At 39.1% G+C, this 18,435-nt stretch overlaps 2 protein-coding genes across 5 annotated transcripts in view; one reads left to right on the forward strand and one right to left on the reverse strand.

Annotated features, from left to right (window-relative positions):
• CASK (calcium/calmodulin dependent serine protein kinase) overlaps window positions 1–18,435 on the forward strand; it is a 362,770-nt gene that overhangs the window by 173,001 nt on the left and 171,334 nt on the right. For all 4 annotated transcript variants that reach the window (XM_044911949.1, XM_044911950.1, XM_044911952.1 and 1 more), the window contains exon 5: window positions 1,666–1,738. In XM_044911949.1, coding sequence (XP_044767884.1) covers window positions 1,666–1,738 — 73 coding nt within the window. The remainder of the gene's footprint in view (window positions 1–1,665; window positions 1,739–18,435) is intronic.
• On the reverse strand, window positions 10,758–11,801 carry GPR82 (G protein-coupled receptor 82). Its single transcript, XM_021682087.1, has one exon. The coding sequence runs from the start codon at window positions 11,799–11,801 to the stop codon at window positions 10,791–10,793; it is 1,011 nt and encodes a 336-aa protein (XP_021537762.1). The 3' UTR covers window positions 10,758–10,790.

Consider the following 18,435-nt stretch of genomic DNA (forward strand, 5'->3'; position numbering starts at 1 on the left):
GTTCATATCTAGATGCACAAATAGGCTGTTCCTAAACCTTTGACTAAACAATAATAATAATAATGACTTACCCTTTGTAGCATGGTTTAGAGTTTACAAAGCACTTTCACATTTGTCTCTGCCATTTCAGGGGGCCACATAGCCTTCAAAGCCTGATTTGAGCCAGGAAAGGGCCAAGTTAAGAACCCCTAACTTAAACAGAAACTTGATTATAGGCTGCACAGGCCAAGGCAAAGAGTATATGACCGCAGCCCCTTTTGTGTGCGTTTGCAAAGTGAGAAAAAATTGACATGACGACTAAGGACAGCATGAGCCAAGTTCTCTGCTTTAGAGCCCAGGTGTGGGGAGACAATGATAAGTATAGGAACAACATACGGGGTTAGTTGGTTGGTTTGTTTTTTTTTTTCCTACCTTTCATTTAAGAAATGGAACCTTCTGATCAATTGTAGTACATGAAGTAATGCACATGCCAAGGAGAGGGACATTCATGTGAGTTTTGATAGTAGCGTACCCAAGAGGGAACTTGATGGAAATGCCTCTTAGTTGTATAGCAGGAGTGGGGAATTTTTTTTTTTTTTTTTTGAATCCTAAGGATACACACAGGGGCATTTGCAAGTACTGGTAAATTATTTTGTTTTTATTTAAAGTGTAAGGAATAGAAGATCTAGAAAGATAAAATTCAATAAATACTATACAATAAATAATGTTGCATTTCTATGTCATGGCTGGTTGGGAAGGAAAAGGGGAAAATGAAAAAGGACGGGGCATAATAGGAAAAAGAGAAAGATATGAAGGGAATAAAATACAGAGGAAGAGAGGATAAGAAGACACTCAACAGAGAGAAATAGAATTAGAGGAAGAAGAACTTTAGAATTAACGGACAGAGGGAAATTAAAGTAAGCTCTGAAGTAATACTGAATACACGTCTTACTCTGGTCACACCCTGTTGCTAGTTGACCCTGTTAGCACTTTTTAAGGACCGTTCTTCAAAATGCTGACTCCTCCTGTGTTTTTCACCTGGACCTAGGCGGGGAGCCTCTGCAGACCCCTGCTGGCCACGTGATGAGTCCAACTTCCTAGGATTTCAGCCCAGAACAACTCTGCTTTGTTGAAAGATGCCCCAGCTAAAACTTGATTACGTCGCAAAAAGAAATTGTACACATAAAGAGGTTCTTTCCTCTTGTTTGTCCTCAAAGCTAAATGGAAATAAGGCAGAGAACCAGCCTCTGCAGGCAGATAAAAGACTCCCACCCCTTTAGTCAGAATCCATGGTGTCCCTCTGAGCACTATTCACTTAATAGCAATCTGCTGTAACTAAGTACAATTAACCGAGGGTCGGAGACTTGCATCCCCCCCGCCCCATGTTTTCAGCTTTAATTTTTCATTTTCGGAGCTATTTTACTTATGAACTGTATGAAATTCTTTTGACTTGGTTATCTTAGAAAATATAGAACACATTATTTCTTCATGAAGCTTATAAACTCATGGGTCTGCCAACTTTTTCATTATTAAGCCTCACCATCCACCAGTCTTGTCTACTCAAATGAAAAGTGTCCATGGGCAATGAATATGAAGGTGGGAGTTACAAACTAGGGCCACTGTATATAAAGTTTTAAAAATAAAAAATTTTTATTACAGTTTTAGATTTCTTTTGTTTTTCCACAGTCATTACATGAGACAGATACTGGAAGCTCTACGCTATTGTCATGATAATAACATAATTCACAGGGATGTGAAGGTAAGTCATTTTTATCACTAACTTTAATGTTTATGAAGAGAAACTGATGACACTGATAATGATCAGAAGTGTTTCTTTAATGTTCTTATAGAGAGCATCTTAAGGTTAACTTTACTTACAAATAAACATTTATTTAACTACTTTATATATGAAGAGTCATACTCAACAGGAACACTTTCATCATTTCAGTTTCCTTATTCTTATTAAAATGTACATGTATTCTGAAATTCTGTTATTCCTCTTTTGCCATTATGTGTGTAAGAGAGATGAAAAAATCCAACAAATAGGAAGAACCAAACAATATCCTAGGTTAATTGTGGGAGGGGGTTGGTTTATATTGGTTATTTGGTTTATATAGTAAAAGTTCATCATATGCTTATATTTTCGTAGTGTTGCAATACAGAATAGTCACCATTGTTTTGCACATAGTTTTTTAACATAGTCTGAAATCATAATTAAAAATGTAATACAGTTTTGCACCCTTAGGAATGTATGTATTACCATTATTCAGTCTTTCTGCCTATTTGCTCCCAGTATCAAGTTCATGAGAACTGTCAGTCCCTGGCTCATAATGGTGTCAGGCAGAACATGGAGGCAGGCCAGAAAGAACCACTGGGCCTTCCTCCTGATGCCCAGCCCCTTCCAAGACCCTGAATCGCTAAGAGCCCCTGAGGTCTCTCTAGCCCTATTGTCCACTTTCTCTCTGGTATTTTGTTACTGGCCTCTCTCTAACACACAGCATCTACAGACATGGGGCTCTCCTTCCCTCAAAACATATTAGCAGAGGCCTGGCTTCTTCATTGTATTTTAATGGTTAAGAAAATGAAGTAGAGTTTAGTTAAATTGTCTAAAACGTTTGGGAAATTTTAACTAAAATTCTTGTGGTTATAAACTGAGATAAAGCATGAGCAATTCCAAAACAGTCTAGTGGAATGTTACCATAGCAAATGAAAAAAATCATTGGAGAAGTGTACACAGTACACATTAGTTGTAAAATATCTTACTCTTTTCAAATGTGATAGGAAAAGGAGATTATTATTATCAGTACTCAGCACTGAACAACCCATTGGGTACATTAACACTTTTTTCTAAAAGTATTTTTCAGTAATGCAAACAAAGAGAATAAGAAGTGTAAAAAAAATTAAAGGGAAATTGTCAGTGGTAGTAGCAGGCTGTGTTACTCTTCTGCATTTAAATTATATAAGAAAATGCATATATAAAGAGTAAAGTATATCTCCTTGTGTATGTTATAAAATAGGTGATAAAAATGACACTTTGAAAACTTAAAATGTATAAACAGATTCTTAATTCATATAATAGCACTGCGTTAGAAACGCTTTTGCTCAAGAGGCAATTTTATTTTGAATTCTGTTCTTTAAGAGTAATTATGTCAACATCATATAGTACATAACGATTGACAACATACTGTACTGTAATACTTTCAATAATACAGTCAGCTTTTGATTAGTCATGGTATTTGATATGATAATCCCAAACCAAGTAAAATCCCAAAGTAGTTATATTTGAATGTCGTGCTTCAGCTTCTCATTTACCTTCTGATTGATTTATTCAACAAATATTCGAGTGCCTACTTCATGCAGAATACTGTGCTTGGAGCCCTACAGGTATTATGATGGTCTCAGTAGGGGGATGAGGCAGTGTATCTGTTACCGACGGCTGCGGATCAACACACAACTAAACTTGGTGACTCCAAACAGCAACTGCCGTTTATTTGCTCACAATTCTGTAGTTTTAGGCAAAGCTTGATGAGGACTGCTTGATTCTGTTTGACAGACTGTGGGCTGAGGCAGCATGGCTAGTACCCACATAGGCTTCCCTCTTGTGGCATGTCTGCTGAAGTGACCAGAACAGCTAGGAGCTTGCTGGGCCCTCTCTGTAGTCTCTCATTCAGGGTATTCCTCCCTCCCTCCTCCTTCCCTCTCTGTCTTCGTGGGGCTGCCTCTCCAGCAAGACGGTGTCTCAGGGCTCCAAACAAGCAAAGGTGGAAGGTGCCAGGCCTCTTGACACCTAGGCCAGAAGTTGACACTGTCATGTTCTCTGCATTATGTTAGTCAACAGGTTACAAGACTAGCCTGGATTCAAGAGGAGGAAAAATAGATTGTGCCTTCTGGTTGGAGGTGTGTGTGACGTATGTGCACAAGGATAAGAACTTGTCTGTGGCCATCTTTACAGACAAGCAAAACAAATAATTCTTGTCCAAGGTAAAGGGTGGGAAATAGCATTAACAGACCGAGCCGGAGGGCGCCTGGGTGGCTCAGTTGGTTAAGCAACTGCCTTCGGCTCAGGTCATGATCCTGGAGTCCCGGGATCGAGTCCCGCATCGGACTCCCCGCTCAGCGGGGAGTCTGCTTCTCCTTCTGATCCTCCCCCTCTCATGCTCTCTGTCTCCCATTCTCTCTCTCAGATAAATAAATAAAAAATCTTAAAAAAAAAAAAGACCAAGCTGGAGAAACTTCGTGGAGGTCATGTTTGAGCCTGGTCTTGAGTCATGGGGAAGTTACATGAAGACAAGAGGGCATTTCAAGGAAAGGCTCAAAATTAGTTTTGCACTGGGGGCACCTAGGTGGCTCAGTTGGTTAAGCAACTGCCTTCGGCTCAGGTCATGATCCTGGAGTCCCGGGATTGAGTCCCGCATTGGGCTCCCTGCTCGGCAGGGGGTCTGCTTCTCCCTCTGACCCTCTTCCCTCTCGTGCTCTCTGTCTCTCATTCTCTCTCTCTCAAATAAATAAAATCTTAAAAAAAAAATTAGTTTTGCATTGGATTTTATTAGTTTATTATCCCTAAGGCACATACCAAATAATTTTGAGGAAACACCCAGAAATGTGTTGAGGAAGGGAAGATAGAAGTAATTCTCAAACCGCAGGTAAGAAGAAACATCCTCACAAAGTACCATCACCCAGTTGGCAAGTGGACTCAACACAGAGCACACATTAATGTTGACATTCGTTATATTTCAGTGCCTGAAATCTATACGTTTTGTATGGGTAAATGGAATACTCACATTTAGCTAATCAGTAATTTTGAATTTGGGTAAATTTTTCTTGAGACATTCATCCAAAACTATGCATCGAGTGCTTCCTGTGTGGGGGGCACTATTTTAAGAACCAGAGCTCTGTCAACGAACAAAACAGACAGAATCACTGCCCCCATGGAGCAAGCTGACTTTCTAGTTCAGGGAGACCAACCCTAACTAAGAGTGTAAATAAGTCAACTATATAGTAGGATAGGAGGTGAAAGGGACCACAGGTGAAACAGAGCGGCCAAAGGGATAGAGACTGCTTAGAGAAGGGGTTGCAATTTTAAGCAGGGTGGTCAGAGCAGGCCACATTCAGAAGACGACATCTGAGCAAGGACTCACAGGAGGAGAGAAGGTGGGCTGACTGATATCCAAAGGAAGAGCGTTGCAGGTAAAAGGAACAGCCAGTGCAAAGGCACTAAAGCAGGAGCATAACAGACCTATTTGCAGAACAGCAAGGAGGCCAGTGTTCCTGGGGTGAACTGAGCCACGAGGAGAGTAGATAGATAGATGAGGTTAGAGAGGAAAGGAGGGGAGGGCCTTTGACTTCTACTCTGAGAGAAATGAGGATTCCCTGGAGGGTTTTGAAAAGACTGTGATCTGACTTTCCACGGTAACAGCAGTACATTGCTTTGTTGGTGATACATCGAACCAGGGGCTCACAGGTGGAAGCAGGGAAATAGGAGATGGTCCTGCCTGGCTGGACTAGAGTGGTAGCAGTGGAGGGAGTAAAAACGTAGACTCCAGATATATTCTGAAGGTTGTGTCAACAGGATTTGCTAATATAACTTTAGTAACTCAGGTAACCCAAAGTTGTTTTATTCAGGACCTTGTCACAGGAATTCTCCAATGTGGTCATTATAAAACTTTAATAACGGTACATCTCACATGGCTAATAATTTCACATTTCTATTTGACTTGTTAATGTTTGCTAATAAAGCAGCTTTTCTTCACATTCAGATAGCCTATGTTCAGTGACTGGCCTGTGTGTAGATTTCTGTATAGGTTTTGGTTTCTGTAGTTTGTTTTTGTCAAAGTTTTCTTCCTTTTCACTTAAGAAAATACAAGAGTATTGTCATGTTTTATTCGTTTTGGAAAAATTTGGATTACTTAATCATGTTTCATCTTGCCAAGAATATTCTCATATTCTCTCCCTTTCCTTCTCTCTCAGAATCCTTGGCACCGATCCCAAAGCATTAGATTTTTCCAAAGATCCTGGCATTTTATTGATTAGTAATACTTTTTTCTTAACTTGATAGGCATTTCTTTTTGAAATCATTATAATTGAGCCTAAAAATGTTTGGTTTGAGTATATAGTACCTCATGACCTGCAGTGGGAACTTGCTTTGGGGAAGCATAAATTGCATAAGAGGCAATTGTGTAAACCTTTGAAATTCAGGGAAGCATATCTTCATAGTATAGGTTTCTCCCAACTCCGAAATGTTCCACACTAGTGACATTTTGGGTCAGGTACTTTGTTGTGGGAGGCTGTCCTGTGTATTATTGCCTCGACTCAGTACATATCAGTAGTTTTTCCCCTTAGCTGTGACAATCAGAAATGTCTCCAGTCATTGCCAAATGTCCCCGGGGACACAAAAGTCGCCCCTGGTTAAGATCCACTGTATAATACTACATTTTTCCTGCTGCACCTCCCCACAGGCATTAATTAAGGCATGCATGCTCATTTCTTTTTTTTTCCCCCCGTCCTCCTCCCTTTTATTCCTTTTTCTTGTGAGAGGATGTGAAAACTTTCATTATGTTTCACATCATTCTCTTTTCTTCCTCTCGCCCCGAAATTAAAAGAACTCTAGAAAGAAATAGTACAGTTGCCAAGGTAAATGCAGAGCCTGGCTCGTTGCCTGCCTTCATTGGCTCTATTAAGCATTAAGAGTCAGTGGGTTTTTCTTGTCTCCCCCAACTCCTGGAGACAGCTTTACACTGCATCACCTGGGCATGGAGAGACGAAGCATTCTTAGACCTTTCTGTGGCTCTGACCTACTGACATCCAATTTTAATAGCTGAAGTTGAAGTTACACCGCTTCTCTAAATGCAAATGGCCATGCGCACAGTCACTTTCTGTTCCGAGTGGGACCTGTGCCCAGGAGGTTTGGGGGCTCGGTGTTTAGTTCTCAGAACTGTGCAAAACCCCATAGCCAGACAGTCATAGACACTCAGCCAGAAGCCTCCACCCAAGCATTTCTGCATGCGCTTCCTTGAAATGGTTTTCCTCCTAACTGGTGAACACGCCTGGCTGCTCGTTGGTCCCCTTCTGTTCTCAGTTCCCCTTTCATCTGACTTTATAAACAGGTGTTCATCACATCACACTAGATGCCATGGCATTATGGATTTCGTACAGTATTTCTTCCCCTATTGCTCTTGGTTGCTGACATTTCTTCTACGTCTCTTACCCCAGTGTCCAAGAAGTCCCTCATGTTGTACAAAGAAATTGAAATTCTCATGAAAATGAAAACACGGTTTTTTTATTCTTTATTATAAGAGGCACACTGATTCATCTTCTGCATTACTTTTGTAAGGTTGAACATAATGCACATGTTCAGCTTGAATGTGGGGTTTTAATAATTGTCCTTAGAAAAAAATCTCATGAATTATAAGATCTTAAATTTGTCTTGTGTTTCTAACTGCTATGCTTCTCTTCTCCCACCCCACCCTTCCAAAAAAATCAACTCCTTGATTTAGAGAGGAAAGAATGAGGGGCACCGGGCTGGCTCAGGGGAGCATGCAGCTCTTGATCTTGGGGTCATGAGTTCAAGCCCCATGTTGGGAGTACAGATTACTTAAAAAAAAAAAAAAAAAAAAAAGATGGGAATGCCTGTGTCTTTTGCTTATTAGACGTGAATTCTTTCGCTGATGCTCTCCTTCTGAGCCAGGGCAGCAAACATGTATGATAATGGCCAAAGCATTTTCTCCTGTCAGGCATAAAACCTTTCTAGCTGTCGTAACTCTTCCCACCGATATCAATTCAATTTGAATTTGGGGGCAGTCAGAGGAAGATCCATGGCATTAGACTGCAGGGTTGAAATGCTTAGCAAATTACCAGCATCCCTCTGAGCTGCTTTTGTGATTTGCCAAGCCAGATTTCCTTTCAGCTTGTCGTCCCACATTTGTTCCCAACAACCCCCACCCTGCAGCCTGCAAGGCCAGGGATAGGCTGGGAGAGTCCTTACCAAATAAAGGGGATTGACATCTTCCTCTTCCACCCAGGAAGTAGAAGCTCTTCCAGCTTGAGTATTCTAACCGTAAGTGTGCTCGTCTAGTCTTAATGGTTTTGTTCCCAATTAGTAGTTTGAAAGCCACCTTAATGAGAGTGTGTATATGGAAAGGAGAAAAGGGAAAACAAACATTTGTCGTGCCTCTTTTCTGTATGGAAGATATAATCTTGTTGGCCAACGAGCCAAAATTTGGGGCTTCTAGAATTGTGTTTGACTATAACCCACGCATTAAAAACATTGTTTTTCTCAAGTGGTTGCCAGAGGGCAGGGGAGTGAGGGAATGGGTGAAATAAGTGAAGGGGGTTAAGAGGTACAAACTTCCAGTTATAAAATAAACTAGTCATGGAGATGAAAAGTATAGCATAGGGAATACAGCCATATTGTAGTAATGTTGTGTGGTCACAGATGGTGGCTACACTTACCGTGATGAGCATTGAATGATGTATAGAATTGTCAAATCACTATGCTGTGCACCTGAAACTAACATATAACATGACATCGTATGCCAACTATTATAATAAAAAATTTTTGAGCACAGTTTTGCTGAAATCTACACTTTAAAGGTAATTTAGAGAGTAATATTTCATATAAAATATTTACCATGATATTAAATGGTCAGTTTGTCAATTACACAAAAAAGTTCAACATGATTTACAATTACTGTTCAGGAAAGTATCTGTGGTGTGAAGATAAACACAGTGATAATAAGCTCAGGACAGATTTAAAATGGGAGTTTTCTATAAGAATGAGTAACTTAAAGAGAAATTGCATACCAATTTTCCTGCCTTTTTTAAATGTAGGAAACTCTACTTTGATAATATTTTATATCTTTTACTTAAAGTTGTGGCAAGGTAAAGTGATGTTTTTAATAATGATTTTTAGAGGATATATATATATTATATAGTGAGATTTAATACTGTGTCACTTATGTAAAATGAAAGCAATGATTGGACACCTCTGGTTACAGCCAGCACTTAGGGAATCACCTAGAGTTCCCAGGTCTGCCTTTGTGTCTGCAGATTAATCCAACAGAGATCAAATCGCTGCTATAAAGAATAGATGTACACTGTAAACATTTGAAGCCAGTATGCATTTTCTTTAGATTTTTTTCTGAACATTTTCTTCTCTCAGTTAAGCATTGAACTATTCTTTTTTAATGAAAATTATGCAGATGTGTTAGAAAAACCTCTAGTGGCATTGAACACGTGGCTCTTGGGGAATCTGTACAAGTGTGTGGTTTCTACATTTTTAATTTAGGAACAAAACATGCTATGAGATTAAAGGCTTGGAAGTGCTATGTGAACTTTAAACTTCTTTCCGAGCATTGAAGAAATGACCACGAAGAGAATAAATGAGTCTTTGGGCAGTCTCTAATGAAGTAACAGGTTACCATTAACATTTATTCAGCTTCAGTTTCATTTAACTGTTTTTGTCTGGTTCTTATCTGAGCAGAGAATGCAAGTGCCATGGGTGTAGAAATTGAAAGCAAACTACAGCTCAAAAGGCACTTTGATCTTTTTGGGAAAATAAAACACATAAAAAATTTTTTTAATTAGACTGTATATAGCACATAGTATAGTCCCCATCATTTATCTTCCTGACAAGACTACATGAAAGAAAGAAATGACCGAGAAATGCTTACTGTTTAAATATTTATTTAGGTATTGGAGAAAATTGGGGTGACTTATCTATGCACTTCAGTTTTTTCATCAGCAAATTGGCATCTTTTATGGTGGTGATGATTAAAATACATGCAAAGCATATGAGCAGAGTGCCTGGCACATAACAAATGCTTAGTGAATGACAGCTACTCAGAATAGTAACATCATCTGATTTAATAATAGTACCTATGAATTACGTAGCATTTTTCCATTCTACAAATGATGAAATTAACACTTTAAGAGGGTAATTTACTGAGGATTGTATGGCTAAATAAGAGGTTCAGCTAGGATCGAACCCAGGGAATCTAACTCCAGAGACCAGTCTCTCAACAAAAATACTATTATACTGCCCTTATTATTCATTCGTCTATTTTCACAAAAATTAATTGAACATATCTACATGCCAGGTACTGTTTGTCATTAATCACATTATTTATATTGAGTACAGAGGGAAATTTACAAGATGTGATGAAGATAGGCATATAATGACATTGTATTCGCTCTTTATTTTGACCGAGCCTGACCCGAATATTTAAGTATATTTATAAAAACACCGGCTTAATAAATACCGGAATCAACGAATATTGCTTCTTGAAGTAACATAAGCAGATGATACAAGATAATGCGTTTATAAAACCTTGGATTTTTGCACTCTATTATTCATACATCTAGATAGGACTTAAGCGAGATAATTTCTGATTCACTTTCTTTCTTTTACTCATTTTTAAAGTTACCAACAGAACACTAGCCATAGATGGGCCCTTATATTGCAACTACTAGAAAGCAGAAAAGTCATAAACCATTTGCTGCTTTATCCTACAGTTATGACCTGTTGTGTTCTAAATAAAAGCATACACAGTTGAGTTTAAAGAGAAAAACGGTCTTTTGCTTTCATACGCAGTGAGATCCTTTTAACATGCTTGACTTTTGCCTCTGAGAGTCTCTGCCATCTCAACTTGCAGTATTAGTAGACCTGTAAAGTGAATTTTATGATTATTTCTAAAACCAAAGAGGTTTTCTTAGTGCCTGCCTTCAAGCAAGTTGTGACCTGTTAATCATGTAGTTCAGTATCCCTAGTAGCCATATAAACACTTTTCTATTTGGTGGTGGTTTCTATTCAGAAGTCAACTATAGGTTTGTATATGTGGGGAATCAGATTTTGTAAAGAGATTATATAGTGTCTTTTTGAACGTTTTATCTAAAAAAAGAAATATAATGGGGTCTGTGCTACTTCTGGCTGATGCAAGACAGGTGAGGATGTTTTTAATTTCAATTAAATAATTCAGTTGCTGACAGTTATCACTTTGTTGTAGAACATAAAAAATGGGTTTAAAAATGCTATATGGAAGGAAGCAAACTATTAGGAGAACCTGGATGACCAAAAGATGCCTTTTCACGGAACTGTAAGTCAGATCTTTCTCCATAATGGATGTACAGGTCCTTATTTTTCTCAGATGGCTGACAAAAGAGTAGTATGATGTTAGTACAACTAAAAATGAAAATCCAATAAATGTGGTTCCAATGAGGCCTGCGGTCTGCGAGATCACGGCTCCTAGTTCCATCTGCCGGTTATAGCACACGTTCTCGTCTCCTTCTGTAGCTTCTACAACTGAGTAATATATGATAACCGGAATAATTATGCCTAGTACAACTCCCCATATGTAAACACACAGTTTTCTAGCAAAGTTGGGCTGGCGAAATTTTTTCAGTAAGTGGCCATAAAATACTTTCTCGTAGCACGAAGTGGTCTCTTGTACTGAATCCTTTTTCATTAAGGTAGCATAGCGGCTTATGGCAATCCAACTTAAAATTAAGAGGCTGACAAACATACTTACATGCATGGATAGAGTTCCCAAAAAATTGACCACCGTGCATTGTGCAGATCGATATTCCCATTGAAAACCTTTCAGGAAATAGATACCCATGAAAGGCATGGCACTGCACACAAGTAAGTTTGCCGTCACAAGATGTGCTAGGTAGATGTGCGTTGATGTTTTCTTGCCTATTTTTGTTAAAAATACCCATTGAGAGAGAGAATTTCCAAAGAGACCAATGATGCAAAGGAAGGCATAAATGATTGGCAAAGCCATGGAAGAGATCCTGGATGGTTGAATACATGTTGAGTTGTTACTCATTTATATCAGATTTTCTTGGAATTTTGTCTCAGGAGCTAGAACAGAATGCAGATATTTAATATTAAAATTATAGATGGTATTTAGACTGAATAGTTTTTTAAAAGCATTGGATGAAATAAAGTAGTATTGTAAATGTATTTGAAGGGAGAGAGAGAGTATAGATGCTTTCTCACCTTTTCTAATCACAGGTGTCCAATGGAAATAAAAATAAGACTTGATTGTGAATAGTATCTTTGTCTAAAAAACCAGATTTGGTACAAATAGTTAAAGGCCTGAGGTTGATCATTCTTTGATTGGTTTTTTTGCCTAGAAAGGTAATTAAAATATTTTAAGGCATATGCAAGCAATACATACTGGCCAAAGGAAAGTGTTGGCAAAAGTATTTTGTGGCCACCTTAATAGAAGACTGATTTTTAATTATCACCTTAATTGTACATAAACTGTACATAAATACTTTTCAAAATAGTGTCTTTTCATGATGAGGTAAAGCACCTCTCTATAATCTAGTACCATTAGAATAGTCTCATTTCGTATTTCAGAAGTAAACTTAATCCTACACAAATACTCAGACAAGATCCTGAATCGAACAGAAGGCAAGTATAGTGACCAAGGATAGACACCAAAATCCCAAGGTCTTTACCAAAAGGCATCAGTAATTTCCTATTTCAAATATTTAATGTTAAACTACCATACTTCAATTTTTTTTTAAGTTTACTTTAAAATTCTATGTCAAAACTGTAGTTGCTATGCTTGTTGGTTAGAGTGCCCTCATGTGTCTTTTTGTATAATTTTAGTACCTTGGTTTTTCAGAGAATATGATTTTTTTAGAAGATCTTTTAATCACAGCATAAATGCAGGCATGGTTTTTTCTTTTTTATGTCTTATTTTTGTTTTTAAGTTTATTTTTTTGTGGTAATCGCTACACCCAACACGAGGCTCGAACTTAGGACCCCGAGATCAAGCATCACATGTTCTTCCAGCTGAGTCAGCCAGGCGCCCCTATGTCATATTTTTAAATCTTTCCTTTTTTTTTCTTTTTTAATCTTTCTTGCATCAGATGGTACAAGTGTTGAAGAGTCACATACAAACTCTTTTTCATTATTTTGTTCATTCCTTATTTCTTTCAGGTGGGAATAACAAGTTATTGGATTCTGATCAAGTAAGAATCATGAGCTCTATTCAGAATGTGCCCCATTTCTCTGTGTTTATCACCATAGCTTTCTAGGTACCACATTCTCGTTTATAAAAATCTAGAGTGGAGATTCTTTAAATCTTTTTTTAAATCACATTCTTTCTTTTGATAAACACAAAAATGTTGCCATGCATCTGCCTTCTGAGATGCCGTACACTGCCTTCTTATATGCCCCCAGCCTCTCAGAGCTATTGCACTCTCTACCCCTCTTCACAGTCACCATTTTAAGTTTTGCATCATGGATTACAGAAATAGGGAGGGTTTTTTTTCCAAATACACTGTTATAATTTTTAAATAATTTTTTAAACCAAGCAGTCCCCGCACAAGGACTTTGAAAGCTTGAGGGCTGTACAGTGTCTCTAGGTTCCAATACAGAGACCCTTCACTAATGTCTACCAGTGTCTATCATTTTAATTCTTTGCAGTTTTTATTTAGAAAACCGTCCAGATGCTTCAGAGAGAGTTTGTGTCTGAATCCAGTGCAGCCCAGCAAATTGGAATCTGGTTGCAATTAGTGTACTACCAGTTGTAAATATATAAATCCTAATCTGTACCTTGACTGATTTAAAAACCAGAGAGTGAATTAAGCCAGTTTATTTCCTAAGAAAAATTTATTCGATCCAAGTAGATTTTTATATAAGAAATGGAGCTTCCGGAGTGCCTGTGTGGCTTAGTCCATTAAGCATCTGCCTTCAGCTCAGGTCATGATCCCAGGGTCCTGGGATCGAGCCCCACGTCGGGCTGCCTGCTCAGTGGGGAGCCTGCTTCTTCCTTTCCCTCTGCCCCTGCTTGTGCTTTCTCTCTCTCTCACTCACTCTCTCTCTGTCAAATAAATAAATAAAATCTTTAAAAAAAAGAAAGAAATGGAGCTTCCTTTTATGGTGCTAGTAAAGAAAAACACTACCCCTGCCTTGTGTAGATAATGCATTATATACTAAAAGCTGAAAAGTAATAGTGCTTCTGTATTCACAGATTGTATTCCCCTAGTTTCAAACTAGCCCACCTCAGATAGCATCTGCCATCGCCTATTACTGTCGCCTTGCTTTGCTATTTCACACTAGCAAATGCTTCCAGACAAAAAGGAGGGAGAAAGACTCTGATGATCAGTTTTCAAAATTTAAACATTTTAGTCCTATTAGAGTTTTTATAGGGTTAACTTTTAAGCTAAAAGTAAGTGATCAGTCTTACCTGCGCAAGTAGTTTACACCAATCAAGGCTCTGTTGTTCAGGGCAGGGATGCTAAATTTCACACTTAAAATTCTCCGACCATCCAGTATCTTTCAATTCTAGTCAGTGTGACCAGATTCTTGCATGACACCAACTACATTGGGGGGGGAAAGGAAATTAAACAGAGTGTTGAAGAAATTCAATAGTTATGGTAAATGTAGCAACTACCTCTCAAAAAACCTCATTTCTCTATTTCTGTGGTGGGAGGAAGTTGGTGGACAATATATATATTGTACTTCCTTATGATTGTTTCATGAACTAGCTCTACCTCAAGTAGCTTTATTAGCATGCTTGGCTGAAGTTAAGTTCAAAGGTTTAGTCCCCATAGCTGGTTTTATACATCACAGTGGTAGAGGGAACAACTTCATAGTCACCCAAGAAAATATTGGTACAAACTTGTCTGTAAAATCACTTGTGGATGGTTTATTTGCAGTTCATCTTTATCAAGAATAAAAGGAAACAAAACCCAAAGTTTTCTTACCAGTAGCAGCTTACTAGAATTAGATATCATAGAGCTGGAATAGAACTTCATGATCATCTATGGGTACAGACCCTTCATTTTAAGGATAAAGGAGTGAGTGAGACCCAGGGTGCCTGGGGGGCTCAGTCGTTAAGCATCTGCCTTCAGTTCAGGTCATGATCTCAGGGTACTGGGATCGAGTCCTACATCAGGCTCCATGCTCAGTGGGGAGTCTGCTTCTTCCTCTGCCCCTCCCACCCACTAGTGTTTGCCCCCCCCCCCCGCAAATATAAGTAAGTAAAATCTTTAAAAAACAAAAACAAAAAAACAAGAAGTGAGACCCAGAGCAGCACACTGTCAGTACAGACCGCATTCAGGGGTTTAGGTCCCAACTTGGTTACTAAGTGAACTAACCCATTCTACTTCCAACTGCCCTGTGAGTCCCGCATTCAGATTCAAAGTAGTGTACATTGTTTGGAGCATTTCATAATGGGTTTGGGGAATCCTGAAAAGTGCCAGAATCTGAAGACCAAATATTCCTTGGATAAAATGAATAGTTACATCATGCTATAAAGAATCCAGTTTTATGTATAGGATTGTTTAATGAGTCTGAACTAGTAACTAAGTGAAAGCTCAGTGTACAGCTGAGGAGCCAGACTTGTGTCACATGCTACCCTTCCTTGTGTAGTGAAACCACCGGGAGAGGGGTCTGAGAATGGGAACAGAAATCTAATTTCATCAAACCTGAGCACTTCAGTTATCAGAAAATGTTCATTTAAAATTAATAGGAGGACCTTGCCATTTCTCATAACCCCCAATGTGAATCTTCTTTTGTGTTGATCGCGTAAGTCCTCCCTAATGTTTGCTAATTGTTCTCTCTAAAACAAAAGTGAGAACTACCTGAGTGGATTTTGTTCTGCTGCTGTTCATCTTTGTAACACTTGCCATCATTTCATTAAGAACAGTGACTCGTCCGGGGTTATATGGCCATGGATTGCAGAGTAATTTGGCCTCTCTGGAACTCCTGTCATTTTTACTTCAACAATTTCTCATGTCCCAGGAAGGAATTACTTAGAACAAAAAAATGGTTTGAATTAATTTAGGGAAGAATGGAAATGGAATACTGTTTATAAGTGAGAGATCATTTTTTTAATATTACCACTTTGAGGCTTAAGCACCTTTAGCCAAAAAAAAAAAAAAAAAAAAACGAGAGAATGCCTTGCCTTCCACTACCTTTCCTCCATTGTCCCCAGACTCAGTAAATGATACTATCACCTCCTCGTTATTCAAGCCAAAAACCTAGGAATTCTCCTTGATTCCTCTGTTTCCTTCACATCTCACATCCAGTCAATTCCTGCAGCTTCTCCCACCACCACCAGTAGTAGCCACACTTAATGAAAGCTTATTATGTGCCAGGTATCCTGGTCTGTGTTTTATATGTCTTACTTCATCTTCACAATACCCTGTGAAATAAATAGTATGAAATATATTCAATGTAAACGTTAAGGAAAACAACCTCAGAAAGGTCACTTAAGTTGCCTAAGATCATGCAGCCATCTGTCCTCACAACATGGTGACTGGCTTACATACACACACACACAGCAAGTGATTGAAGAAAACAAGACCATAGCTGCAATATCTTTTTTTTAATCTAGCTTCTGAAGTCAGCACTGTCACTTCTGCTGTGACATTATCTTGGCTACACGGAGCCAGCAGTGATTCAGTATGAAGAGGTAAATAGCAGGAGGTGATGATCACTGGGAGCCATCTAAGAAGCTGGCTACCACAGGATGTCAGTCAACCATTGGACCAGGGAAGAGTCAAAAGTACTTCTTAAAATGATTGTCAGGCAGCTGATCATTTATCGAGCAAGAATGCCTGGATGGATGTACGTTTTGTCATATCTTCCTGTCTCTTGATTTTTAGTGCTCTGTATTAAACAGTGCAGTTCATTTAATGAATATTTATTGGAGTTCCTACTATGTTTCTAGTGGTGTGTGGAAGTCACAGAAGTATATTAGCCACAAGCTAACATAGGGTCTCCGGAAATTCAAAAGCGATTCCACAAGCAAGCTGAGAATTCAGATTAATAATGTGTGATGTGTGATACAGACTTTAAATGCTCTACAAATTAGAAAAAGGAGAAAACCATGAATCATAATGGTTCTGGAAGGTCAAGGAACTAGAAGGAAAGAGAACACATGCTAAGCTATAGTTCTGTGCTAGGTAGGAACTGGGCAGGGCATTTTACATATAAGAACTCTAACGGTGGTAGAGGTCCCATTTCACATGTGAGGAAATTGAGTTGTTAAATAACATGCCCAAGGCGACACAACTAGTAAATTAACTTGAAAGCACGTGTATTTATTTTTTTCAATCTCATCCTCTACCTTTGAAAGCAGAAATTATTGGCTTTTCTCAAGGTTCAGTTAGTTGTACCTGGTGGTACTTATGGTAAGTAAACTGGGGTCCAGTTTTGAATACTTTTTACTTTGTTCAAACAGGGTTTCCGGTCCTGTGCTCAAATGTAGCAGAATTGACTATGGGAGGAATCAAGTCCAATTTTCTAATCTTTGAAAGCTTTGGACTTTAAGCTAAGTTGTATCCCATCGATAGCAATATAAATTCTTTTTGATTGAGGCGATTTTTGAATTCCTTAACTGAAATATAAGGAATTTTCTAATTTATGTTTTTCTAAGAAATACTACAACTGGTAGAAAAGCGTAAATGTCAGAGCATACAAAATTAACCAAAATATAACTTGTCAGGTGGAAATTTCGAAGATTACAAGTGGTCTGTACAAGTGGCCCCTTGGACTTTTCCTCACTCAGGCCACCGGTAGTTCTCTTTGGTTTCTCATTTGTCTTTCCCATCCATGCCCTCTTCAAAGTTCCGCTTCTGTTATCCAAGTGCGAATGCTCTTGTCCAACACTTCTAATTCGTTGCTACATCATCTGCCAAATACTGATCTCCTGGGTGTTCTGCTCTGACCCTTATGATTTACTTCTTGAGGTGTTAGAGTAGTTCCCCCCCCCCCCCAGAATATAAGCCCTGCCTTGTATTAAGTTTCCTGCTTTCGAGATATTTGTGAGTGTCAAGCGAATGTTTCACTCTTGGCCCCAGAACCCATTTGGAGTCGTTCAGTAAGAATGGTTCAGAGGGCAGGCATGTGGTGATTTATTTTGACAGCCTATGGCAAGCTGTATACAGCAAGGGTGCACGAGACTTTTCCTGACTCGCAGGGATTATAGGGGTCAGGATTAGGGTCCCTTATCAATTTCCATCAGAGCCAGAACCCAGAGGACACAAGACACATCACTCATGCCTGAACTTTATTGCTTCAGCTAGACAGTTATTTTAGGCTGGTGTCTAAGCTGGCTGCAGTTATCCTTTTTGAGTACTCTTTCTGACCAGTCAGCAGTTCAGGGCATCAGGAGGCCGGTGTGCAGAAAGAGCAGATGGGCCTCACATAGTCTGTGTTAGAACATCACATTCAAAAGATAAGTGGTTCTCCAAAGGAGCGGGCGGGGGGTGGGGGAGGCAGTGGAAGTCTTTTATCCAGTTCAGTGCACACCCAAGGCAGTGGTTACCTTTAGGAGGAGTGAAACACAGACCTTCTACTCAAAGCTGTGGTTTGTTCAAGGCTCACTGAGCCCCCTGCTCCCTTCAGGATGTGGTGTCTGGCCACAGCCCCATCTCCACTGCACGGCTCGCAGGTCCTTGCTGCTACTGTGAGTAGCAGTACTTACGGCCGTC

The sequence above is a fragment of the Neomonachus schauinslandi genome, chromosome X (assembly GCF_002201575.2).
Source record: "Neomonachus schauinslandi chromosome X, ASM220157v2, whole genome shotgun sequence".
In the NCBI taxonomy this organism is placed as follows: domain Eukaryota; kingdom Metazoa; phylum Chordata; class Mammalia; order Carnivora; family Phocidae; genus Neomonachus; species Neomonachus schauinslandi.